The sequence below is a fragment of the Cyprinus carpio genome, chromosome B20 (assembly GCF_018340385.1).
Source record: "Cyprinus carpio isolate SPL01 chromosome B20, ASM1834038v1, whole genome shotgun sequence".
Taxonomy (NCBI): Eukaryota; Metazoa; Chordata; class Actinopteri; order Cypriniformes; family Cyprinidae; genus Cyprinus; species Cyprinus carpio.
In genome coordinates this window covers 1906176-1933889 of record NC_056616.1, presented here as the reverse complement: position 1 = coordinate 1933889, position 27714 = coordinate 1906176, and the positions used below count along the sequence as shown (strand labels likewise).

At 37.3% G+C, this 27714-nt stretch overlaps 2 protein-coding genes across 3 annotated transcripts; one reads left to right on the top strand and one right to left on the bottom strand.

Annotated features, from left to right (window-relative positions):
* The first annotated feature begins 1614 nt into the window (after nt 1-1614).
* On the top strand, nt 1615-13845 carry LOC109112553 (low-density lipoprotein receptor-related protein 11-like). Its single transcript, XM_042747454.1, has 9 exons — nt 1615-2385; nt 5118-5224; nt 6660-6801; nt 7860-7985; nt 8089-8232; nt 8540-8710; nt 8816-8872; nt 10323-10439; nt 10553-13845. Exons 1-9 carry the CDS (start codon nt 1779-1781, stop codon nt 10705-10707), a joined length of 1626 nt encoding a protein of 541 aa, XP_042603388.1. The 5' UTR covers nt 1615-1778; the 3' UTR covers nt 10708-13845.
* Nucleotides 13846-16636: 2791 nt separating this feature from the next.
* On the bottom strand, nt 16637-26711 carry pcmt (protein-L-isoaspartate(D-aspartate) O-methyltransferase). 2 transcript variants are annotated; one of them, XM_019125452.2, is made up of 8 exons: nt 26308-26711; nt 24109-24213; nt 23723-23754; nt 23528-23632; nt 20414-20534; nt 19138-19223; nt 18825-18994; nt 16637-17131 (listed from the first exon to the last, which is right to left on the bottom strand). In XM_019125452.2, the coding sequence occupies exons 1-8, from the start codon at nt 26360-26362 to the stop codon at nt 17119-17121; spliced, it is 687 nt and encodes a 228-aa protein (XP_018980997.2). In that variant the 5' UTR covers nt 26363-26711; the 3' UTR covers nt 16637-17118. The 2 variants fall into 2 exon arrangements, with proteins under 2 accessions (XP_018980997.2, XP_042603423.1); XM_042747489.1 differs by having other exon boundaries at nt 18777-18994; nt 26308-26710.
* Between the last annotated feature and the right edge of the window lie 1003 nt (nt 26712-27714).

The window sequence follows — 27714 nt, the reverse complement described above, 5'->3', positions numbered from 1 at the left end:
GTCCAAGTTTGGTGACTCCTGATCTACAGCAAACAATGACTGACAAATATACAAATAAAACACAGGGGTACATACTGTATACACAGGTTAACCAGGGCTGGTACAATTTGTACCTGTGTTGTATTACACAGTATACACCTTGGATAAGTGTGTAAAATAAATCGATGGATGATCCAGCTTTGGGCGCCATCTTCTGGTGAGATGGGGCAATTTATTCAAATAGTGCTCTATCTGAGGGTATGGGGGTGATTTCGCATACAGTCAGGGAAATAGGAAAAGGACACAGAAAGCAAACAATGGGGAACAAAATGCATTTAAAAATAAAAGTCCAACACAAGACCAAGACAGGGGAACAAAGACACCCTGATTATCATAAGTCCCTGATTCCTGTCCTTTGAATCAGATTTGTTTGCATTTGACTGCCCCAGACTCTGACCTTTGCCTGTTTGATCATTATCCTGTCTCCTTCTAGTCCAGAACTGGTGCGTACTGTGTTTATTATTGTGTATCAATAAATTGGAATTAAGCATTCTTCTGCTTTTGGGTCCTTCTTTGTACAATCCTACAGTGAAGCGGTATAGAGGATGGACGGATGGAAAATCCAGAAACTGCTGAACATGAATGTATAGTATGTTCCTGTTTTGTTTTCTCTCATTTGGTGGTATTGATTAAATTAATTAATAAATATAATGTGTTTTTAATTACACAACCTTTAGGCAAATGTCTTTCTGATTTAAAAAATGGGTGTCACCACTGTAATAGATCATGGTGCTACTCACAGCAGTACATAGGCTTGTTACAAGTAACACTACTTTTAATTACTTATTACTTATTATTTATTACCTATTGGGGAAACGGGCTACATCTGTGGGTGTGGCCCATAAATGGCCTATATTTTGTGAATGCAAATCTTGATACACAGTGACATTCTGGGGAAGCATGGCAAATTTGATAAATTTCAGTCAACAGGAATGATGATACAGTCAGTAATACTAATGTTGAAATTGATAGTAAATCTCTTTAATTAAAATCTGCATACATTAGGGGTGTTGAACACAGCTCCTGGAGGACCACAGCCCTGCACAAAAAAGCTGATGCTCCATCACAAAATATGCCTGCTCCATCCATCCCTGCAGAGTTTAGCTACAAGTCTAATCAACCTGCTGTACATGGTTCGATTGATTGACTTCAAAATAATCAGTTTGTAAAGAAATACATTATCTCCAAAAGAATTATGAATAAATTAATGATATTAAAAACATTAAAAATTATATCAAATCATAAAAAAAGATTTATTGTTTATGTTTATTGCTGTATTGTTGTCCAATTAATACAAAGAGTCATTTTATCATAATACATAGAATAATAGGTCTAATAATAGGTCTACTTCTGTAAAGAGACATTTTTAGACTCATATTTGACAAGAGTGTCACCAGATCGTCCACCTGAGCCATTGGTGCTTGGACCCCAATAATCTGCTTGCGGCTATATTTCACTGTATATTTCATTTTACTCAAGAAGATATAGGAATATGTAAGTATATAAGTGTTTGGGTCGAGCCACAGACTGCCACCTGCAGGGACGAACCAGCTTCGCAGCATAACGCAGCATCAGCCGCCGCACTCATTCAGTTCAGTTGGCCGTGAAGACGACAGGTGCAGGTGCTTTGTGCTGTGCTTCTAAAATGCGCAAAACGTTGATTCTTTTTATCGTAAACTAATACTTTGGATCTCGAATGTGATGTTAGAAAAAGAGTGCCACTGTTTCCATCTTGGCAAATGAGCGTTTACAGCGTCATTATGTCTCCTGCGGCGCATCGCATCCAGCGAGCGCTCATCTGTTCTCTTCTTCTCTGTATGACGACGACAGTCATGACGCGCTCCTCTTCAACATCCGATCTCAAATCCAAAATATCTGGCGTGGAGGAGCTGCTGGAGGAGTTCCGTAAGCAGCTACAGCAGGATGAGTCGGACTCGAGGGAGGATGAGGAGGATGGAGACCGCTGTATCAGTGGCTTCAATGCGGTAGAGGAGCGCATCATCCGCGCCAGCGCGTCCATCGAGCAGGGCGCCGCGTTCTTGTCCGCCCCGCAGAGGGTGTTCAGCTGGAGGGACTGCGCGCACGCATGCTGCTCTCACCCGCACTGCACAGCCGCTATCATCCAGGAGGACCTCAAGCAGCCCGATGACAGTTTGCGCTGTTATCTGTTCAACTGCACGTACAGGGGCAGGAACGTGTGCTCGTTTTCCTTTCAGCCGGGATTCAGCACCTACAGTCGGGTGGACAACAGCAGCTCTAGACCCCGTGAGCCCAGCCTTGATTCTGCTGCTGCCACTGACAGCCCACGCGCTTCAGCCGGGAGACCTCCATATGGGATCGATGAGGGTGGGTTTCTCCGATTCTAGTAGCCCAATCACGGGCTTTCGTAGTAAAGACGAAAAAATGTTGTTTTGTTGATGTTTTGTATCGAATGCAAACAACTTATTGATCACGAGCCCAGCATTTATCTACCTAAGGGAAGGCGTGTTTCACTATTGTAATTTAATGTTGTGTTAAATAGAGAGAGAGAGAGAGAGAGAGAGAGAGAGAGAAATATTTTAAAAATTCTTAATCTTGGAACTCATTACTGAAGTACAAATTCAAGCAGCAGACACAGCATGCAGTCACAATTCTGTCGCCTAGTGGTACAATTCATCAGGCCATGACATTTTTTGTGTGTGACATTAAAGGTGTATGTAAGATATTGACTCTACTAAAGCATAAAAATACCATAATATGTTTGCAGATATTTAAGAAACATGCTGAGTTAACATTCAGCTACAGTCAGTTATTAATTTTTGAAAATGTGTGAACAGGTGTCCTGACATGTATCTGCATCACTGTAAGGGTAGGTGTAGGGTTGGGGTAGGTATAGACTTTAATAAAACACAATCTAATAGGTAGAAGAAATATATTTATTGGTGATTTCATGTAAATGGATCGCTTCTAGATTGAACCGCGAATATAACACATAATTACTGTATTTGCATTACTCTAAGGGTAGGTTTAGGGTTATGGTATGTGTAGATGTTAATAAACCATAATTTTATCGACAGCATTTTTCGTTGTCGAATTGTCGGTCTCTGTTTTGGTTTGTGAAACCCGCCCACTGCCAGTTCACCCAATTGTATTTCTGCCAGTTGGCTGAAAACACAGCTTATTTTATTTCATTCATCTTCAATTGCGCTGGTTCCTGTTAGTGTCGTCAATCTGGCATCTTGTGCGTCAAATCTGAAGAGGATTAAAAGTTAACATTTTTACATCAAAACGAAAGCTCTAGAAAAATACAATGAATTACAAGGCTGTAGAGAACACTGCACTATTGCAGACTGATATACTGAGGTTTTAATTACATTATTTTAATATAGTCAGTCATGAACAAAGGTGGGCCGGTCTAAGGCATGAAACTCCAGGGCTGAAAATGAGTCCCACTCCAGCCCTGTTTGTATGTCTTCATGTTACCCAGAGACATAATTATATGAAAGAAACAAGGACGACTAGGATGCATTCATCCCTTAAAGGGTTAGTTCACCCAAAAATGAAAATTCTGTCATTAATTACTCACCCTTTATGTCGTTCCAAACATGTAAGACCTTTGGGTAACCCTTTATAATAATGTTCAGTTGTAAGTCATTTATAAGTGATTAGTTACAACAGATTTGTTAATCATTAGCATATGATTTAATAATCATTTGTGAACGTATAGTCATGTTCTGTAAATGATTAGTTCATCATCATCTAATCACTCGTAGATGCTTTATAACTTTATCTACAAACAATGGATAAAAATATTAACATATCACTTTAATTGTCATTATTTGGAAGTACAACAGCAGACTTGGTGACTTTTGATGAGTCTGAAGCTAGCAGATAGGATTTTTGATTTCATGAAGTCCTTAGGAAAAAAAACTTTAAAGTGATAGCTCACCCAGAAATTTGAAATTTGTCATCATTAACTCACTCTCATGTTGTTCCAAACCTGTATGAATAAAACAGTTGGTAGCCAATGACTTGCATAGGTTTTTTTTCTTCACACTAGCAGCTGATTGGTTAATCAACATTATTTAATATATATTCTTTTGTGTTCAACAGAAGAAATAAACTCTTGAGGGTGAAAACATGATGACAGAATTTTATTTTTATTTATATATTAAGTACACTGTAAAAATTAAGTGTCATTTTAACTGTACAATTTTGTAAAAACGCTACAAAAAAAAAGTGTTAATAGGTATACCAGTAAGTTCCTGCTGTAATATATACAGGGAAAAAACTGTAAAAGATCTATTCAGACATTTCATTTAATTTTACAGTAAAATGCTGTTATTTTACAGTTTTTTAGAAATAAAAAAAGAACAAATCAATGTATAATTTACAGTCAAAAAACTGTAAAACTGATATTCCCAGAATTTCCCTGTGTGACGCTCCACATTTGAAAGTATTTGTTTAAATAATCATGTTTTTTAATAGTTTTTTTTGTGTATCAGTTGTACATTTGGGCTTTATGTTACACCTTCTGCTGTTTAATGAAAGTTTATTGAATTGTTTAAGTATCGTGTGTCACCATGATGGTGTTTGTGTTTGCATGAATGACTTTGTGCACCTTCTATATATTAATATAAATTCTGCGACTTTTCTGTGGCGAAGCTACTTGTGATGAACTTCGATTCTTCATCCCCTGTGGCTTTCTCCTTTTACCACCTGCATTATTATGGTGGTTGTCAGTATGTTAGAGGAAGCAGAAGATTACGGCTTTGTCCCCACCAAAACTACAGACTTTCGTTTACTACGCTACAGGTGTAGAGACTGTTTGTGTTTTTGTGGAGCTCAGAACAGCGTTCCGCTATTCAGCTCGACCCCTGCTATCGAGCGGACAGAGCTACTCTTTGGTGTTTCATCAGGGTGCATGTAGAGTTCATTCTATTTTAAATTAAAACGAGGAAAATAGGCATTTAGTGATTTATCACCAGCAACCGGAACGACGCACTTTTGTACCAAACACATCAGTCAGCAGAAGCACAAAGGCTTTTTCTCATCATAGCTGGGGACCAGCTGACTTTATGCGTGTTTGGGTTTCACAGGTTTGGATGAGCTTTACGCCTCGCAGTGTTATGCAGCATACAGACCACCAGTCGCCCAAACCACGTTTACAACCAGATTAAAGTGTGGCCAGAAGGGTCTTCAGACTGCCAACAGACATGGGCTGTGCTAGACAGCAGAGACAGCCTACATCAATAAGGTGAATTGATCATGACATCATACACTGTACCAGAAGCCATGGATGACGGGGGAGGTCTACATACTCCTTGTGAGAAGATGAGGTGGTCCTGATCCCTCCGTTAAAATGAAGGCACTAAACCTTCAGCGCAAAGCACACTAGGAGTCAGGGAATCATCTACTCACCCACGGAAGTTTAACATCTCTCTGTGACGATTGCTCTTGTTTGGCATGCTTTGAGCAACAAAACAGCTGGACAGAAGACTCCAGCGACATTGATGCTCACCCCTGACAGTGTGAAGATCCTGGCAATGAGTGTTTGACAACACCCTGGGCGTGTCTGAAAGACTGTGCAGCAGTGATGGATTGCTGTACTGTCAGGCTGTTATTTGCTTTAATACCACTTCATCCCAGTACCCGTTTAATTTCTGCTTATGACACCGTCCTGGTTCACTTGTTACCCCATTTGAGTCTTTCAGCTCAACATTGTTTGTGCCCTCTCCCCCCTCCCTGAAAATCTGCCAAACCTGACTCTCCACTGCCGTCTCTCGCCATCTGCTGACCAAGAATGCTGTTCATAGACTTTTGATTCGCCTTTTAAGCAATCACAGTCGAGCTGGGGCTCAAATTCGTGGCAACTGGCTGTTGGAAACTGACTGGAAACCTCAGGCACAGCAACCACATCCAGCACCATCACAGAACACTGGGGCCCCCAACACTGAGGCCCCTCCTCTTCACTCGGCTGACCCAGGACTGGTGCTCCAACCTCATGTTGTGGAAAATAATAAATACTTTTTTTATTTAATAAAATGTTGATGTGGCAAAACCTAAACACTTTCATTAAATAAAACACAACTGTCTATTGCAAGCATTTGTGCTGACCTGATGGCCACTTTATTGATTAGACTTACTGCACATTTCCTTGACCATGTCTGTGGAGAGAGTGAGCAGCACATTGCAATCACAGAGGACCTTCTGGACCGCACTGAGACTGCCAAAATAGCAGGCTTGAGTTTAATAAGTGATTTTTTTGCAACTAAAAATCTTTTAACTGCACTGTTGTTCACTTCATTGATTTGCACTATATCTGTCATTTACCTTGCGCTGCTTTATTTAACTTTATTTTTAACTTGTATTTTTATTATATGTCTTTTATATTTTATAAATCCCTTATTGTATAATTGTATCTACATTTTTATATTTGATCTAGTTATTTTTTTTAGGCTTTAATGTTAATGTTATCTGTATGCACCGGAGACTGAGAGTAACGCAATTTCGATTCTCTGTATGTATGTACTGTACATGTGGAAATTGACAATAAAGGCAGACTTGAACTTGAACTTGAATTTTGCATGTGATTTGTATATTCCAGTAGCTTTGAATGGATCGTGTTTTGTTTTTTGCAGGTGTTTCAGACAGGCCTGCTGAAACTCAGTGGTCTTAGAGAAGGAATTTATTCCTTTGAGCTGACCGTCACCGACATGGCGGGACAGAAGAGATCTGACAATGTTTCTGTCAGTGTGCTCGCCCCTGCACCAAACGCAGAAGGTCAGAAATGATTTGTCTCTAAATCTTCCTTGTTTGTTTTTTTTTTTTAAGTTTAATGTTGGATTGTATGTTTTTTATTTTTGTTTTGTGTGTGTGTGTGTGTGAGAGAGAGAGAGAGCTTGCATGTTAGGAATGTGAAAAACTACATATTTTCAGTATCAACTATCTGGTGGCTTGTCTGACAGACTACTTGGTGTCAAGTATATTTAGGCTGGTTTGGGACCATGCTGACTGGACATCGATTAGATGTGTTTTTAGAGCTCTTCATTTAGAAGCAAAATTGATCAGAGCAGAACACAGGGGTCCTAAGAGTTTTTATTTATAACCTCAAATTAAACAGCATTCAAAGACAGATCTCTGTATACATGGATACATGGACTAACATAAAATAAATAAATAAATCAAGTCTGACTATATTGTTGAAAATAATCAAATTATTTCATGACAGTAAATGTATTTGATAATGATGATTAGGACTCTTTAGGATGTGTGTGAAGGAGAGCACACAATGTTGCAACCCTCTGGCAGTGTGAATACAGAAAATTACCAAAATGTTCTGGAATCTCAGTGTGAAATTGTTCACACTCGGAGGACTGAGATATAGTACAGATGCAGTAGTTAAAATATTCTTAATAATCTAAGATAACCTTGTAAATATGGGACATAAGATGTTTATTTTAGTGATGTTTATTGAGCAGTCTGATAGCTGTCGGAAAGAAACATTTCTTAAATCTGGAAGGTTTAGCTGTTATAATTATCTCTCTGAGGAGAACACGTCCAGTAGTCATCCATCCTGACCCACTTTTTGCATGTATATGTCCATATATTATTCTATGTAAGACTGTATTAGTTTTTTCATAATTCAGTGTCTCAAACACTGCTCTTTACTGCTGTACTTTGTTTTATATTAAGTGTCTTGAGTTTTTTAGCAGTATTTTCTGGTGTTCTGTCTGTTTGGTGCAGATCACTCCCTGACCGTTTTAATTGCCCTAATAAACTGTAAACTTCAACCTGAATCTATTTGGATGTGACACAGCGGTGTGTGTGATTCTCTGAAGTGTGTACAGGTCACTGCTCTCGGTATCAGTTCATGTGTGATGATGGCTGCTGTATAGACATTGGTTATGCCTGCGATGGAAAGCAACACTGCCCTGACCGATCAGATGAAGATTTCTGCCAGAATTGTAAGCCTAGACCACAAAGCCACTCTCCTACCATCTTCTCAAAAGCCTTTTCAGAATCTTAATCATTTAAAGATGAATAAAAATTGTTGGGTCTGTTTTATAGTTGATAGTGGTCATAAGTCCAACCCCGCCTCTAAACATGGACCAGATATACAAACCGAAGCAGAAGCCCAGCCGCCCACAGAAATACAGCTCAACGATAGCCCTAAACCTGAACAACATCAACATTATGACTTCAGTTCGCAAGGTAAGACATAAGATACGTCACTCAAAGACACATTTAAAGGAATGGCTCATCAAAAGTAAAACAAATGTTGTTCTTATTTACTCAATCTCTTGTTGTGCCTTTATATGTGTTGAAGAATGTTTATGCAGACATTATTGAAGACACAGCACACTGACTACTCAAAAACATTGCAGATGCTGCTTTAATCATGAGTTCACAAAATTCCTCCACTACTTTCTTTCTCTTCAGGCAGCTTTTATTAACAAAGCCTCTCTATGTCTAGACACTTGATACTGTGAGAGCAAACGTCTCTCTCTCTTTGTGGCAGATCCCTGTGCGGCGCCCCCAGTGGTCGGCCCATGTAAAGGTGTTTTCCCGCGCTGGTATTATGATTCTAAAACAGGAGATTGCCAGCACTTCCAGTATGGTGGCTGCAAAGGAAACCACAACAACTTCCTCCAGAAGTCTGATTGCATAAATGAGTGCATTCAGAAACCATGTGAGACTTAATTGGTTTAGCTGATTTTTGAATATATAAATGACATTGCAGTTATTCAGCTGAGAATTCTCTGATGCTAACAGTTGTTCTGTTGCCATCTTTCAGCAGTAACAAAACTTCAGGGCACTGCAACTCCGTTAGCCAGTGTGAAAACATACACACGTATGTACAACAATATCTGTTAAGAGTTAAGAATAGAATATTCTCTTTTCTTTATGCCAAGGGAGTCCAATCCTGCTCTCAGACAGCCAATATCCTGCAAAGTTTAGCTCCAACACACTTTCCTGGAAGTTTCTAGTGAGTCTGAAGGCATTGATTAGCTGGTTCAGGTGCGTTTCATTAGGGTTGGAGCTAAACTCTGCAGGACACTAGTCCGCCAGGAACAGGTCTGGACACGCCTGCTCTATATGTGTGTGTCTGTGTGTGTATAAGCGTCCTCTCTGCATGTATATCATCACTTTAATGCTGCCTTCATGTGCTATCAGAAATTTCCTATTTCCCACTTATGAAGTCATGATTATGAGCTTGTCAGAAAGAATGAAATGTAGCATCCCATTGGTTCACAATCATATGAAAAAAATCACTGCGCTAGATAGTCAGCTTGCTGGCGATTTTGGGATTTCGGACAAATATACTGTATGCGTATTTCACTGTTAATAAAACACACAATATGCTTCAAATGATTGTTCATATATAGCCTATAAATATACATATTAATAAACTTTAGCGGCAAGACAAAGTCATGTAGTTGTAAAAAAAAAACTAATAAAGAAAAGCATTGACAGCCAGTGTTGGGGGTAACGCATTACAAATAATGTGAGCTACATAATCAGATTACTTTTTTCAAGTAACTAGTAAAGTAACGAAACAAGAAAATATTGAAGTTACTTTTTTCAAATAAGTAATGCCAGTTACTTTTTTCCCCATTTATTGATTGACAGCTCTCCTGTCCTCATGTTGAGAGAAACTGAGAGTAAGATGTTACTGTAGTTCTAGAGTAAATGTGAACATGCATTAATTCATCTCACTTGCAAAAAAAATAAACAATAAATCAGATTCAGTATTCCTCAAAATGAATAAAAACCATGAACTGCAACTTAGAATATGACGCAAACCTGTAATAATTAAATGTTAAATAACACAAATGTCCTTCATGTATTTAATCCCATTGTATTAACCAATGTCTTTGCTGCTGACTTTTGAATTTTCCTTCAACCTGAGGCTGATTCATTTCACTTTTGTTGTGAAAGGGCTCGGAAATTCTGGTATCAAAATTGTAATTAGTAATTAAAAACGAATTAATTAATAATTCGAGTTTCTGAGTGGTAAATATGACTTGAGAGAACGATCATATCTAATTTCTGATTAGGAAGCTTGTATTTACAATAAGTGAACTGATTCTGATTGGCTGTCGTTCAACATCTTAAAAAACAATATTGTTCCTCTGTTACATTAAAGTTGTGGTGTGGACACTGCTATTCTTGTCCTTGCGGTGAATGGGCCTTTAGACTGTTTAATGTCCTTGTGTTAAACGCGCTCTTGATCAAATTTAATGTCTGCAGCATGTAATATTAAAAATAACAGGTTTTTTTTTTTTTTTTTTTTTGTGAAGCTCCCATTGCTTCTGTCCATAAGGAAAAACTGCAAGATTCTCTCACAGAGTCTCTGAATTCACTGCCATCATCTAAAATACATAGTGTACTGGAAGGACACCCACCCCCTGAATCAGGTCTGTTTTATTGTCTAAATAACATACAGCACTAAATAAATGTCATTTGTACTTTTGTGTCTGTGTAAATCTTCTCAAATTCTTCAAGTGTTACTCTGTGCATGTGTGTGAAGGTGCGATCCTACCCCTGGCTTTGGGTCTGATCATCAGCGCTCTGCTCTTACTGATGGTGGGCTGCAGGCTCTGTCTTGTACGTCGCAGACTGAAGAAAGCTTTGCCTCTCACCACAGAAGAGTCTGATTACCTCATCAATGGCATGTATCTGTAGCAGAACAGCCACTTCTCAGCCAATCAACCCTCCAGTCTGCTGCACCATTTGTGTGACTGTGTGTGTAGAGGACACATAAGAAAAAAATAATCTAATGCACAGCTAGTCAACCCTGCTCCTGGGGCCAGGTGCCCCAGCTAGGAATGTTATTGTTCTAAGAATGCTCCGAAAACATCATATGTTCTGGGAATGTTTTCAGCGGCATGTTTTATTTTAGTTCCCAGAATGTTCTGCTAAAAGGCAATATAACATTCTCTAAAAACATTCTAAAAATGTTTATTGATAACAGTATTAGAACATTATACTCTAACACTCTAATTAAGATTTAAGTGGGAAATTTTCCATTGGACATTAGGCGTGGACTCAAATTTTGGTTGAAAATAAAAACCCAACCTTTGCCAACTTCATTAAATGATTCCAACTTCATTAAATAACTCCAAAAACAGTATTTCCAACTTCACTTATTATAAACCAGATTGACTTTATTTCTGTCATACAATGACAAAAGGTCTTATTGAGATTAACAGAGGTTTAGATGGTGATGTGTGTTTAAAAGTAATTGTTTGGGTTGATGTCATCATTATGGTGATCAGTGTTAGATTTAGTTGGGCAATTTGACACTTGACCTTTCAATGCTTTTCTCTAGCTGCTATAGCTATGTTTGTTATGACAAAAACAGCAAGAGAACACATGATTAGGTGGTGCTGGTTGCTTGCTGGTAATTAAGATATAATCATGTAGCATTGATTATCTGATTTTATACAGTCTAATCTATGGTATTAGAAGCATGTTATTTATTATAGCAATGGTTCAACAGACTGAGACCCAGCAGAATTTCAATCAGATCTTTACAAGGATTTAAAAAAGAAAACTTATTTGTCACACAAACATCAAGTATCAGTGTATGAATCTCAACAATGGTCACATGCTTCATGCTGCAATGTATTCTGGGTGCATCGTGCAAAACTCATCCATGGCTCCCAGAATGCATTGCGCTGGCATGAAGCATGTCACCCCTGTTGAGATTCATACACTGATTCTTGATGTCTGTGTGTCTATGCATTCAGTAGTTTAAATTGATTCGGGAATGATGTGATTTAAAAAGTACAGACAGAAATACAGATTCTTTGATTAAAACACTGTTGGATTTTATGCTGCTGGAGCACATTTACTATAATCACTAATATGAAATTAATAGCATAGATTATACTCTAGATGAGCTCAGATCACTACATGATGATATCTTGCTGACATCAGCAAGAAGCCAACATCACCTGGTCACATTGTGAAAAAAAAGGTTGGGTTTTCACTTTCAACCAAAATGTGATTTCTGAGCAATGTAAGTCCACATCTAGTGTGATGAGAAGCTTTATTAGAATGTTAGAGGATAATGTTCTAACAATGTTATCAATACACACTTTTAGAATGTTTTTAGAGAATGTTACATTACCTTTTAGCAGAACATTCTGGGAACTAAAATAAAACTTGCCGCTGAAAATATTCCCAGAACATTTCTAGATGGGGCACCAGCTTTATATGTAAGTTAAGTTAGTTGGGGCATAAATGGCCACTAAACTGCACCATTAAACTTGACTTTAAATGTAAAATAAATATTTCCTCCAACAAAGAATATTGCATTGAATAAAGTGGCTGATTGATTGAATTGCATAAAGGCATAAAAGCTTGCATAAAAAAAATCAATAAGCTAATGTTTTACCCAGCAGACTTCAGTGCTTAATAAATATAATGCTGACATTTACAAAGAGAGAACATTATGTTCATAAATGAGTTTGAAGCTCTTCAACATGAACCAACGAATCAACCTTAACAAGCCAATTCACAGTATTCCAACACAAATCTGTTCACAAATTTGAAGGCTACTACTGGATAGAGGGTAAACATCCAGAGAGCTTACAACCTACTAGCTACATTCTGCCTCAAAAACAAATGATGTGACCAGATTAAGTACAAAGTTACAAACTAGTTAGTAATTAATACGCCCCAAATTTAGACTTTATGTTCCACTTTAAGTAAGAACTTAACAATGGCTGTTACAACCCTATAGAGCTACCATCCTCCAATGCTAATCAAATATACCTGGACCACCTAACCAGGGTGCTCAGAATTACTTGAAAATTACAGACGGGGTTTTGGTGCAGGGTAGGAACTTAACTCTGCAGAAGGTATTGTAGTTCTCCAAAAGCAGGGTTGACTATTACTGATCTTTTGATTGATGGTAAGTCTTCATGCCATTAATATCCTCTTGAGTGCAAAATGACACAACTATCTCTCTACTATAAACTCTCAACTGTCTCACTATATAGGATGCTGAATTAAGTGAATCTCAATACATGGTATCCGGAAAATAACATTTCAAACGTGAATGGACACTATTTCTGAGAAAATTGCATCTGTTAGAGAGTTATTTTGGTAGCAATTATGCAGATGTGTGTGACTGCAACAAAGGTTCCTGTGGTATAAATATGCAGTTGTATAATTTGATAATATGTCTAAATACTGGCATACTGGTTTAATGCATACTTAAGAGTATATACATGTTTTTGAAGTGATTGAATTTGAATTCAGCTTTATTTTTTTAATGAAGCATGATGTACCACAAGCATGCCTGATATTTTTTGACCTGGGAATTTGACCCTTTAACGAGAGTATTTTTTCTGTTTATTTTGGGAGAATTTCTGAAAAAATGTGCTCAGCCTTAATAGGATAAACATTTAAACCATTTTGTTTCTGCATCCTTATATGATCATATGCTTGACAATACAAGTGAGTTCAGTATGTTCATTAATAATCTCAGTCCAGGGAATACAGCTTTAGTTATTGTAATTATTGGTGCCATTTTAAAAGTTCTAGATTACAACTTTAGATTTTTGTTTTGTTTTGTTTTGATTTTGATTGGCCCTGACAATGGCCTTGATATCCTAGAATATCTTGTTAGGGCAATGTTTTCAATGTGGTTTAATGGCTTACTGTGATATTAAATACTAGTCTGTATAATCAGTGTAATTGTGCAAACTTGTTTTGAAACCTTATAATATGTATGATTGTAAAATACCAAATTTAATAATCTTGGAGAAATACATTTAAAAACCCATTAAATGTGGACCAGCTATATGAGTATCTAGAGTGTTTTATGAATGTCACATGCATACTTAATTGTGCACACACAAATGTGTATGAAAAGCCAAATTTCTTTTATGGTGTAACAAAAATCAGCTTATCATGGTATGAAACAACAAACGGCATGGCTATGTGTGTCTACTCGGGTCACACCCTAGATGAGAAAGCAGTTAGAGCACAGCCACTTCTGCTCAGACCAATTCTTGTCCCCATCTCCTGAAGATGGCTGCATTGTCTCAAGTCTTTTTCATATTTCTGGATCACTAGGTGGCGCTGTGCTAAATCTGTCCTGGTATCCTCAGAGTGTGATGGTTATGACAAGCTTTCTTTCAATTGGTCAAAGAGATAAAGCCTCATGTCCATTTGTCTACTTTGCCCTCAGATAATCTGAAGCATAACATGGGAACGACTTGGTCTTTTAACAACTTTTGGCCTGTATGATCTAGTGATAAGGTAGCTAAATGCTGTGAAGATCCAATGAATCATCTAGCACAATTCTGAATCTATTTTGTGCATTTGAATATTGTTTCTAGGTCTCACAGTACAATAGTTATTAGCATAAACATAAGTGAAAGTTTGAGCTACTGCTGGTGCTAGAAGGTTTGAGAGACAGACTTCAATTTGTAATGGTAAATGGTCTTGTGTGTGCCAAATTTCATAACTATTCTCTGTGCAGTTCTATGCCATAAATGTAACAAAATGTTACTTTGCATAAATAAAAAATAGTAAAAAAAAAAAAAAAAATTAAAAAAGCAATAGATTTTAATCCATTTTAGGGTTATTGGATTACAAATAAAGACACTGATAAACACATCAAGGCAGCCAACAGTGCATTACAATAATTAAGTCTTAGTGAAAGTTAGGTTTTCCCTCAGATTTTACTGAAACAAAATTCGAAATGAAACCTAGCACATCACCAGAATTACTAAGAACTTAGTAATATTTCTCTTTTATTGTTCAAGGTTTTTGATGATGAACATTTATTGTCATGTGATCCGACTAGCTTCTACCTAGAAGATTGACAGAGAATTAATTTGGTTATCAAAATTCTGCTTCTCTATAGTTCAGACTGTGAGACTGTGTGAAAGAAGAGACCAGTGAATGAACAGATCATTGCTTAGCAGTGAGTTTATTTGTCAAAAGCCACGTTTGTGCGTGCAGGTAACACACAAACCTGCACAGAGAATTGGCTTTGAAAAGCGCTTACAATCAAAATGACCACTGAAGGTTTAGCGGTGTGTGAAACTGTTGATCTGAGTGGAACTTTACTTGCTGCATGTTAGATAATATAGACAAACTTATTTCGAGCAGTGCAGTGATGTGAAACACATTTCAAAGTTAGCAGTAATATTGCTGCACTTGCGACCCAAATCTGCTCATATCGTTCCAAACCTGTATGATTTTCTTTGTTCTGTGAAATACACAAAATGTTTTTCTGTTTTCCAAATCAAGAAAGTGGATGAGGAGTTTTGCTGTCAAGCTCCAAGGACACAAACATACCATAAAAGTAGTCAATCCATACATCTCGTGCATTCTGTCAAATCCAAGGCTTAGATTTAATCTTCCCTTACGCCATACAGTAGCTTTAAAATCTGATGTTTATCATATTTGCCGAGAACACAAGAACCAGTTTCTTGGGTTCCACAACATCAAATCTAAAGCCAACGATTATGAATTTAACACAAAGAAATATCATCATGCGGAAAAGCAACTGTCGTGTTTCACAAAACAAAGAAAACAATATGAGGTTAGAACAACATAATGACAAAATTATTTTAGTATTCTGGAGTTGATTTCTAAAATTTCAATTTATAAAGCATACAATATATTGCCAAAAGTACTGGTCCACCTCCTTCTGATAAACAGGTTTGACTGCTTTAGTAATTTCCATGAGTACAGATCTTAATGTTTAACCATATAATGATATTCCAGGGAATTGTGTGCTTCTAATTTTATAGCAACAGTTTGAACAGGACCCTTTTCTATTCTAACATGACAATGCACACAAGAAGCAGAAGCACACAATTCCCTAGAATATGGTTAAACATTACGATCTGTACTCCTGTTCATTAGAAGGAGGCGTCCCAATACTTTTGGCAATATACTGTATAAACTATAGTTCAGACTGTGGAGTCTGACTGAATACGCCTTAAAATACCCGTTGCAAAACCCCTAACCTGTGTCTATATTAATGTTGCTGAATTGCTTGGCAAATGTAAACAGCCTAAAGTTATAGCTAAAGGACTATATTACTTGCCTGGAGAAATGTTTTTATTATTACATTGGTATAATCATACATTTTTTATTAATAAATGTAGTATTTATTTAAAATTGGAGTCTTTTATCATTACAGCTGCTGCTGTAAAAGCAATCATTAGACTCGGTTCTGTGAAATACCTGATTGTGATTGGTTAATGGCAGCTTTCTGTGGTTTGTACAACTTTTTTCTAATTATGCTAAAGAGAATAATTGACCATTGTCCCAGATAAACAATTTCTTATATCATTCTGCACTTTCTTCTCACATATAATAATTCATGTTATTTATTTGGTTGGTAAGCATCCAGGAATAACAGTTCTGCTTAGTGTTAGGGGTTCAGTTTGCTATAATGACCAGCTGACTGTACATTATCCCATACTGAGCCATTGAAACTGTGCGATTCGGATTTTATGACAGTTAAAGAGGTTTGCTTTGCGTCAAACCAAAGAGCAACCCATAACCATGGTAAAATCATTGTAACACACGGCCTCTTGTGGCTTACACATTCCATCAGAATCCTCTGACGCAATCATTGAATGTTAAGTGGTTTATTTTGCCTGGGCATCACGTTTCAGCTGAAAACACAAGCCATTACTATTAACACAGATCTGTAAAGCAAAGACATCCCTACACATAACGTAGCAGTTAATTATGTTTTAATCACCGGCTGGATTCAGCACAAAGGCCGGCCCCCGTGTTCTGTTTACATTACGCTGAGATGCATGAACAATCAAACTGACTGTAATACTGAAGTCAAAAAAAAAAAATAACTGCATTCACAGAATTCTCAAACTGCAGGCATGTAAATCTCAGCACAAAGCCCTATTCCAATTTTTTTTCCTTTTTAAATAAAAGAATCTGATCAATACACCTGTCTTTCAAAACCATCAGACTGTCACAGGTATGGAAATAGAGCATTTATACAAGCTCTCCTCAGAGAAGTCCAGTTGGGTGTATGTGTGTGTGTGTGTGTGTGCGTGCATGTGGTGTCATGAGTATTGCCAGGTCATCCTTTCAAAGTTCATCCCTACAAAAAAAAAAAAACAGAAAAAAGTTACTGTGAACATCAAAGATACAGAACAAGATGTTATCATAGAAAACATCACGACTGACGTGCATACAGTGTAAACAAAACACATGCAACAATTAGTTTCAGCTATCTTATAGGTGTTAAAGGGTTAGTTCACCCAAAAATGAACATTAGCCCATGTTCTACTCACCCTCAAGGCATCCTAGGTGTATATGACTTTCTTCTTTCAGGCGAATCCAATCGGATTTACATTTAAAATTGTCCTTGCTCTTCCAGTCTTATTAATGGCAGTGGGTGGGTGTTTTCTCAACAGTGCAAAAGACATCAAATAAAGCACATCCATCCATAATAAAACACGCCTCACACGGCTCCGGGGGGTGAATAAAGGCCTCTTGTAGCGAATCGATGCGTTTTTGTAAGAAAAATATCCATAATCATTAAAAACACTATTCTCTGGTGATTAGTGATGAAAGCGGAACATGATTAGTGTTTATAACATTTCTAATATTGATATTTTTCTTACAAAAACACATTGATTAGCTACAGGAGGTCTTTATTCACCCCCTGGCACAGTGTGAGGCATGTTTTATTATGGATGGATGCGCTTTATTTGACTTCTTTTGGACTGTTGAACAGAAACACTGCCATTATAGAGCTTGGAAGAGCCAGGACGATTTTTTTTGTAATTTTGAATGGATTCATTTGAATTATGGAGGTTGTATGAGCCTGGGATTTTTTGATGGTTGGTTGAAGATGGGCTAATTTTCATTTTTGGGTAAACTAACCCTTTAATGTGCAATGCAGGCTGTGTTCAAACTGCATTCAATTTGTTTTTTAAATTGCACTGGTCTGCACTTGATGAAACACGATTCAGACAGTGGACTCGATATCTGGTGTGTTTATATTGGTTGCTATAGTCACGATGTAGGCGTCAACACGATGCCAAGATACTTTCTTCTACAAAAACGCACAGTAGAAACTGTCGGTTTGGATGCATTCAATGCAACAAAGAACACATTAATTCACACACTCACATCTACACACTAATGCTCAGCGCTCGCTGTATATGACATTACATTCATGCCACAATGGCAGCTGTCTAACAGGGTGGAAATCTGAAGGGGAAATTAGCTGTGCAACTGTGCTGGGGGCAATTACTGGTCTCGCAAATTATAGCAACACAAATTATAATCAATTTAATTAGAATGTATTTTTAGGAACTGAGACTTTCTAAGCTTCTCTTGTTGAGTTTTAAGTGATGTCATAAGTTGAGTTGTTTTTGCTAGAATTGACTCTAATCTGCCTTAATAATCAGATTTGGGCTGCCAGTGTGAACAAAGCCATAATGCCAAGTCTAAATAGGTTTTGATGTCTTCATGATTTCATGTCTCATCATTCAGAAAGCATTTAAAAAAAAAAAAAAAAACTCAAGCCCATTCCAGCAGTTGATGGCAAACCAGAAATGTAAAACATTATATGTTGTTTGTTTTTGTTTTGTTTGGTCAAATCAGGCTGGTGGGTTACAGTTAAAAAAACACACACAAAAAAAACACTGTGCAGCTGTTCATTATGGTATGGAGCAGCAAAAAAGATGACAAGCGGCAAATGCAGCCTCTGTCTGCTCCGGACCACACCGTTTCACCTGTGCCCTAGAAGAGAGAGGGGACAGAGGACAGGAAGTCACTTCCACCTTGACCACTGCTTGTCTTTGTCTGTTAAAGGCACGTAAATCACGCCCATCAGTGGCTTCATTTTGGTACTGCCATCCTCCAATTTGTCATACTGCTCCAGCATCTGGTTCCCTCCTGCTGGCCCGACCGGCAGAATCAGACGCCCACCTGGCTTCAGCTGGTCCAGCAACTACAACACAAACAAACACACACACATACATGAGTAAATGATGACAAAATTCTACTTTGTGAGTGAATTATTCCTTTAAAGATAAAGCTTAAGGTACAAATATGACTAGGCATCAGTGTATTTGTGATTCAAAGAAAACGTACTGCTTGTGGCACCGTGGGAGCTGCGGCTCCGACATGTATGGCGTCATAAGGTGCTTCTTCTGTAAAGCCCATTCTTCCATCTCCAACTGCACACATACAGACAACATTACAGAGTAACACAGCTGCTCTGTTCATTTCCTACGGCCGGTCTCTGAATGTAAATTTGTCTGATAAATGTCACAACTTAAAAAAAAAAAAAATATCAGAGAAAAAAAAAAGTCTGAGGAATGAATTTAAATGTGATACAATGCGAAAAACAATTAAAATTTTTTTTTATGTATAAATACTAGGGATGTCACAATTTTCGATATAATATCGACCGTTCCGTACGACATCCACAGTTCGGTTTTGAATTTAAATAATATCCGTGTGTTTTATTTCTCTCAGAAATGGCTGTTTGTGTGCTGAACTGAAGAAACCCTCCTCTCTTATATCTGAAAAAGCAATACATGCCGAGCATCTTCCCTTCTAATGACATGCAATTATAAGACTTTCTAAACCTGTTGTCCAAAAAAGAGAACATTAAGTGATTACTGTCCTTAAATTTCATCATTCAAAACGTTTAATGTTATATCTTTCATTGGCCTGTTAGGATTATTTTCTTGCCTATTGTATTTCCTATGTGTTTTAATTTTCTGGTTGCAGTTTTTGTATAACTAAATTTTATGATGATGTTTCTTACTGTGAAGTACTTTGGTCTTTATATAAATAAAGTAAACCTGAAACTTGAATATCTTCTTTTTACTCAGTTACAGCGATAGCGACTTCCTTTATCCATATTAGGGATTTCCTGGAACGTCATCAGTTCTATTACTTCTGTGATGCATATGTGGATTTTCTGCGCGAGGTCGCCCTCTGGCGTCCAGTATGAATGAAACACACATTACATGTGTTTATAGCCCTCAATAATGGCCAATTTATCCTATTTTGGGTAGAAATTGGAAAAAATTATTCCTCTCTCAAAATAAATGCTAAACAGACATAAAAATCCACGTTTTTTCCAGTGTACAGAGGTTTACAGGAGTTTTTGTTGTTAACTTGATGTGCCAAGCTATCAGAACCAAACCAAACCCAAAACCGTGGTTCAAAACCAAGGTACGTATTGAGCCGTGGACTAACCGTAATGTTGCATCCCTAATAAATACATATAAATAGCATTGACCATTGGCCAATCAAAATCAGCCAAAATTTTGCTGCATACCTAAAAAATGGATACATTATAAAACAAAATGTAAAACACAATTGTTAGAAACCAAAGATGGATAGGTAGACCAACCAATGAGTTTGATTCTCCCTGAAGAGATCAAACTAGGGTCGTCTTTCTTTACATTAGCTATAGAATCCTCCACAAGCTCCTTTATATGATCAATGCCAATCACCTTCCCCTTCGGCCCAACCTGTAAAACACCACAACACATATACTGTTGTAATGAAAATAATCATAATAATTTGTATGTGGTAAATAGTGGGAGGGGGGGTGTGTGATTGATTTTTTTTTTTTTGTTGTTGTTATTTATTGGGGTAGTTCCCCGAAAAATGAAAATTCTGTCATTAATTACTCACCCTCGTGTCGTTCCAAACCTGTAAGACCTTTGTTCATCTTCAGATATGTTGTTTACGTTCAGATCAAAGCGTAAACAACATGTCCGCGTACATACAGTACAGGCCAAAGTTTGGAAACATTACTATTTTTAATGTTTTTGAAAGAAGTTTCTTCTGCTCATCAAGTCTGCATTTATTTGATCAAAAATACAGAAAAAACAGTCATATTGTGATATATTATTACAATTTAAAATAATTGTTTTTAAATTTATTATACTTTAAATTATAAAGTATAAATTACTATAAATCATTTATTTCTGTGATGCAAAGCTGAATTTTTAGGATCATTATCACATGATCCTTTAGAAATCATTCTAATATGATGATTCATTATCAAAGTTTGAAACAGTGTCTCTGCTGCTTAATATTTTTTCTGAACATGTGATACTTTTTTAGGATACTTTGATGAATAAAAAGTAAAAAAAAAAAAAAAGAAGCTATGTTTTTTAAAATATAAATATTTTGTAATAACAATATACACTACTGGTCAGTAATTTTGGGGTCAGTAATTTTTTTTTCTTTCTTTTTTTTTTTAAATAAAATCAATACTTTTATTGGGCAAGGATGTGTTAAATTGATAAAAAGTGATAGTAAAGAAAATATATTATTAGAATATATATTATTAGAATTTTTTTTTTTTTTTTTTTTTTGAATAAATGCAGTTCTTTTTAACCTTTTATTCATCAAATATATTAGACAGCAGAACTGTTTCCAACACTCATAATAAATCAGAATATTAGAATGATTTCTAAATGATCATGTGATAGACTGGATGTTACATGTGACACTGAAGGCTGGAGTAATGATGCTGAAAATTCGGCTTTGCATCACCAGGAATAAATTTTTTTTTTTAAAGTATATTCAAATAGAAAACTATTATTTAAAGTTGTAATAATATTTCACAATATTTCTGTTTTTTCTGTATTTTTGATCAAATAAATGCAGGCTTGATGAGCAGAAGAGACTTCTTTCAAAAACATTAAAAATAGTAATGTTTCCAAACTTTTGACCTGTACTGTACGTTGCATACGTTGTTTTACGCATGTGATACTCTCCAAAATGGCGCCAGGCTGACGTGGAGGAGATGAATTGTTGAATAAGGTTGTTATTTTTGTTTTCTTTGCACACAAAAAGTATTTGCATAGCTTCATAAAATTACAGTTGAACTGATGTCACATGGATTATTTTAACGATATCCTTACTACGTTTCTGGGTCTTGATCGTGTTAGGATCCTTGCTGTCTACGGAGGGTCAGAGAGCTCTCAGAAGTCATCAAAAATATCTTAATGTGTGTTCTGAAGATGAACAAAGGTCTTAAAGGTTTGGAACAACATGAGGATGAGTAATTAAAGACAGATTTTTCATTTTTAGGTGAACTTAGTAATTTAATTCTTAATAACTTAATTCAACATCCATATGCAATAACAAAATTTATTTTTACTTGCATTTTTTTTTCCCGACTGCAGGAACTACATTTCAGAAACTTCAAAGGAACTACTCATATTTTGCTGTGTTGTAGCCTGTGATTGGTTGGATGCACAGGCTGAACAAACCAAAGAAAAGTAGAGTCATCAGCTTCCATATACAAACAGACCTGTTCTAGCGGTTACTCAGAGGACTGGGCCAATTTAATACCACTAAATATGGACAAGTGGACAGACAGCGAGGTACAAGCCTCATTAAGCGTTTGCTCAATGGAGTAAACCAAAGAGAACAGGTCGCAGTGCAGTGACTGTGGTTTCAGTAACTGTGCCTGTACTTTTTGTCTTTTTAACTGAATAAGCTAAGCTAAACATTAACAATGTTTTAAGTGTACAGTACTAGCATCACAGCTGCTAAAAAGATGAATGGTATGAGTTTTACCCTTTGTGTATGCGTTTATTTATGGTGTGCAAAAGGTGCAATGATTGTCTGAAAACTTTAGCTTTAGTTATAATAAAGCCAAGAAGGTACCGATCAATTTTGTTGTTGTTTTTGCTACTGTATGGTGTGCAGACACAATGTCAGAAAGAAAAAAAAACATGGTTAACACTACATTACGTCACCAAAGGGTTCCCAGTGTTGATGAGACTGCAAGAGGATAAAGTCTCTTCAGGTGTGTACTTCCTCTTTAGAGGTGTTCCAGGTAGTCCCTCTAGTGGCGTACCAGAACTACATGCCAGAATATGTATTTATTTGTATGAAATTATTTCTAGAATGAATCAAATGTACCAAAATAAAAATAAAAAGACTACAACTTACTAGACTTAATAAATAAAATAACAAAGAACCCCAAAATATAAAATTACAGGAACAAATAATTGTGTTATTTGAAGAAAATTATTAAGTAAATAATAAAAAGTGCATTGAGAGGGCAGTTGCACAAACATAGCGACTAAGTTAAGACCTTAAGAACTAGTTTGATTAACTATCAGCTGAACAAGTGTCATACTTTGTCTTAATGTCTTACTAACCGATCAGTCTTACTTTCTGGATTCAAATGAGACCAATCTACCTTTTCATGTAACTGACTTTAAAAAGTTATGATGAAAAGATAGATGACGAACTTTTAAGTCTCAGCAGTTTATGCAAGCTGCCACAGAGCTAAATTCTGTGAAAACCATAAAAATGTAGGTCTGCCCATGTGTTAATTTATATTTGCTCCTCTGTATCAGACACACTGTTTAACTGTTCTAATGTACAATCATATGTCATAACTGTTTGCATGCCATTGCTGTACAGTTAATAGGACAGAACTGTGAGAATCCTAAGCAATCCCATGTTTGCGACTGGCAGTGGAGAGACTCACCATTCTGGCGAAGCAGACGGACAGGATTCCGGAGCCTGATCCCACATCCAGAGCCTTCGCTCCTTCATACAGATGATCATGGAGGAGCTCCAGAGCATACGCGTGCTACAGCACACAGACGAGCGTTCATCAGCGCCTACCTCAAACAGGCCAGTAACTGCTATCCCAAAGGCTGCTAAAGCCGTTTTAACTTACCATATGTGGTGCACTGATTGTTGCTTGGTAACCTGCACAAAAAAAAAGAAAAAGGCTTTCATCCCAAAGAGAAAACACAATGACAGGATCACCAGATTCTGCATTGTGTCTAACACTGTGTCTACACTGGAACCAGAAGACATCACTTTGCTTTGCTATCAGCTTAAAGATGTCTACACTGGACAGAAGAGGATGTCAGTTTAAGACTATTCCAATGAATTAATCAAACCCTTTTGTTTCAGACAGACAGGGAATATAAAGCGGCTGGTGAATGAGTGCAGAGCAGGAACAACAGAAACCAGGAATTGTGTGTAACTAACTAAGCTTTAGCCACATTAGACACCTGCACTGCACCAACAAATGAATAACTCTGGACTGGAGCTTACCTATAGATTGTGGCGAGTCCATGTATGGGTTACATCTGGAGAAGTGGGCGCGGTCTGTGGCCAACATAACGTCATACACGCGGTCAGATTTAATGATCCCATTTTCTGGACAAAACACAAACACATTCAAACTGATGGCTTAATACCATTGTAATATACATACAATACATTAAATATGTAATGTACATGCTTTTCTAATATCAGTTCCAAGAGAGCCTTTACTGGGAACCCTATTTGCAGCTTCACAACACTTGTTCACTGTATGAAAAAGACATACCGCCTTTTGTGCTCTAAAGAAGAAGGTTCTTAATCTGTTTCTGTTTGGTCAGTCAATCATTCATTTACATTTATGCATTTGGCAGACAATTTATCCACAAAGACAGGGAATACATATGTAGCTATATATTAGGGGTGTATTGGTGCACGTATTTGCACCAGAAATAATTAAATTAAAAAATAAATAAATAAATAAATTACTATTTCAACAACAAATAGAAACTGTATCATTGAGGAGTTAATTAAAAAATAGTTTTTACATGTTTGCGTACAATTTTTTAATATGAGTGTTGATTATTATAGTTAATATATATAATATATATATATACACACACACACACACACACACACACACACATATATACAATGCTGTGAATTTTTTTTGCCTCTTTCCCGGTTTTTTTTTTTTTCATTGAAAGTGCCTTTTATATTTCTACATTCATTTGAAAACTGCATGTGAAATTATTGCATTATAAATGTATATTTAAAAACTTCAATGTTCGGTGGGATTAATCACAATTCATTTCAGGTCAAATGTGTGATTAATTAATTACATTTTTAAACAGACTGACAGCACTAATTTATAGATCTGTGTCTAGACATTTACAGTACATCTTTCTTTGTGCTTATGGTATGGTACCAGAAATACTGGAGTAGCAGAACCTTGCGACACATCAGCAATCCTGGTATTCAAAACTTGCACGCTATTAATAGCAATCTGTGCATATTTAAACATAGTAAATAAGTGATGCAAATCAATAGTGGCAATAACATACGAGGCGTTTCCAACACCTCTCACGTTACTAAACACTCATGGATGAGCGTTCTGACCATCAGTCATAATCTGGACCAATTAGTCATTAGTCAGTATCTATCAGGGTAGACAACAACTTGTCTTCTTCTGTAGGCCAAAGTGACTAAGCATAAAAACTGCACGGTACAACCGAGAGTCAAACATGTTCCAGCACACAGTGGGGAGAGAGACGACTGACCTCCATCGGTAGGACAAGTTACAAGTTTAAGCTAGCAGTTTGTTCAAATCACTGACCCTAGGAGGCAGGAACAGAAACAGTGATACGAGTGACAGTGATAAATATAGCACACTGGCCACCTGACCTCAGAATAAAGCCAAGAGTTCAGGAGGATGGGTTACATGCCAGACGAGTATTATTAGTCTCTCTGGCCAAGGGACAACTGTTGGATAAAAAAAAAAAAAAAAAGCTAATTTTATGTTATTTTAAATACTACACCGCAGGTGCATAAAGTCCAGGATGACGTCATCGCACAATGACATTAGCAGCATGTGTGTGCCACGCCCACTGAACGACTCCAGATAAAACAGCACATAGGGCCACTAAACAACTACACATTTAAACGGATAAAAACAGTCTGGCGTTTAGGAAAAATCTACCCAATTGTTTATTGTACACAAATGTTTACACCCGCAGGAACGACTAGATTGAGTACGGGATGCTAACACGGGTGCTGCTGTGTCACGGACGTCAACAAAACCATGTTTGCTCCGTCGAAGCAATACAAAATGTGAACCGAAATGATAAATATTATATGTATAGCGATCGTTTAAACAGAGCGGATTATTCGCAGGTGCTTTGAGATAGACGATCATATATTCGACTGCTAGCAGCTAGCTAACAACAACAAAAAAAAAGAAAAGCACTGGAGCGCACTGTAAGTTTTAAACAGCAGCCAGCATGTGCTTGTCTGAAACAAAAACAGAGCAGGAACAACGCGGAGATGGAGTCATGCGATCCTAAGACGCGTCAGCGCGCTCTCCCTCGGCTGTAACGCGACGCTAGTTCACAGACCCTTCAGCACAGCGACGTAAACAAACCCCGGTTGCTAAGCTCTGCAGTAAGCATGACCGGCTCTGCTCTTTAAACACGCAGGACGGGCTGCACTCACTGCGGAGGTTGTTGACGAGCTCCGCGTGGCTCGCTCCTCCGGATTTCCAGGCCATTATTAAACTAGTCTGCGGATCAGGTAGAGTGCGGCTGTCAGCGCCGCGCCTGCGCACACCGCTCTTCCGACGAGCGTCAGCACGTCCAGCGCGGATACGTCATCACCAGACATGTCCCGCACTGTACAGTCTCAGGTCCCGCGACGCGTTTATCAGTCCGCTGCTGCGCCGCGAGCTTCTCGTTCTCTTATCGCATCACATCTGTGCACGTCTTCGGATTCTAGCTCTTCTGTAGAGTCGCTGTACTCCGCGCCGCAGGAAGAAAGCGTGATGTATTAGGCCGGTGTAGTGCCGAAATGTGCACCCTGCCAGATTATGCACCCCCAGTATTGGTAGGTTTAGGTGTGTGGGAGGGGTCAGGATTAGGGGTGGGGCTGGGATTGGGATTAGCAATCAGGTCACCCAATCAGGTAGCGATTTCAGCATAATAATCTGACAGCGGTGCAGAATTCGGCACAACACACTGCGATTTCATCAAGATACACACTGTACGAGCAGATCGCGTGCGATGTAACGTCACGCTTCACGCGTGAAACACTAACAAAAAATAAATAAATAAAAAAGCATCAGCTATCAATGATATCAAAAGGATTTGGCATTTCCAATTATTGAATTAAATTATTACATTACTATTATTATTATTATTATGGTATATATGGTATCTCTCTCTCTCTCTCTCTCTCACTCACACACACACACACACACGTTTATATATAAAGTGTGTGTTTGTGATCCTGGACTACAAAACCAGTCATAATGGTCAATTTAAATAATTATATTTACTTAAAAAAAACTACATTTTAATGGGCACCGTGCAAAGCTGAGACTTCGAGGGAAATTAGCGTTTAAATTTGTTTTCATTTTTAAAAGTTCGCTCATCCTTCTTCTATGGAATTATATTTGCTTCAAAAAAAAATGAACGTAACTTTTTAAGAAACTATCAAAAATATGCAATTACAAAAGAAAAACACAATAAAAAATGAACTATTAATGTTCATTTGTTATTAATGTTATTAATGACAATAATAACCCTCAACGAACTGCTGCACACTGTAACATGAATAAAACTTGTATCTACGTTATTGGTTACTTCAGTAACACAAGCTTACTTCAAGCTGCCTTGAAGGACAAGAGCTCATCGTTACAGACTGAGACGATCGAAGGTCAAATATTATTTACATATTTAGTAATACAAAGCACGACGTATTGCATACAAATCACCGCGAGAGCTTTCCAATATACGTGCCACTGAGTGACGTCTGTACTTCCCGGTCAGAGAGCACCTGTCCATCAAAAGCTCACTATCCAATCAGAGTAGATCACTGTTAAGCCCGCCCCCACGAGAGGGTTGT

Excerpts from the sequence above, each read along its gene's own strand:
- LOC109112553 (XM_042747454.1), top strand. The coding sequence starts at position 1,779 with ATGAGCGTTTACAGCGTCATTATGTCTCCTGCGGCGCATCGCATCCAG. Across the intron at positions 2,386-5,117 it reads TCCATATGGGATCGATGAGG|GTTTGGATGAGCTTTACGCC; the intron begins GTGGGTTTCTCC and ends TGGGTTTCACAG. Across the intron at positions 10,440-10,552 it reads ACACCCACCCCCTGAATCAG|GTGCGATCCTACCCCTGGCT; the intron begins GTCTGTTTTATT and ends ATGTGTGTGAAG.
- pcmt (XM_019125452.2), bottom strand. The coding sequence starts at position 26,362 with ATGGCCTGGAAATCCGGAGGAGCGAGCCACGCGGAGCTCGTCAACAAC. Across the intron at positions 20,535-23,527 it reads CCGTCTGCTTCGCCAGAATG|GTTGGGCCGAAGGGGAAGGT; the intron begins GTGAGTCTCTCC and ends GGTGTTTTACAG. Across the intron at positions 19,224-20,413 it reads AGGGAGAATCAAACTCATTG|TTGGAGATGGAAGAATGGGC; the intron begins GTTGGTCTACCT and ends GTATGTGTGCAG.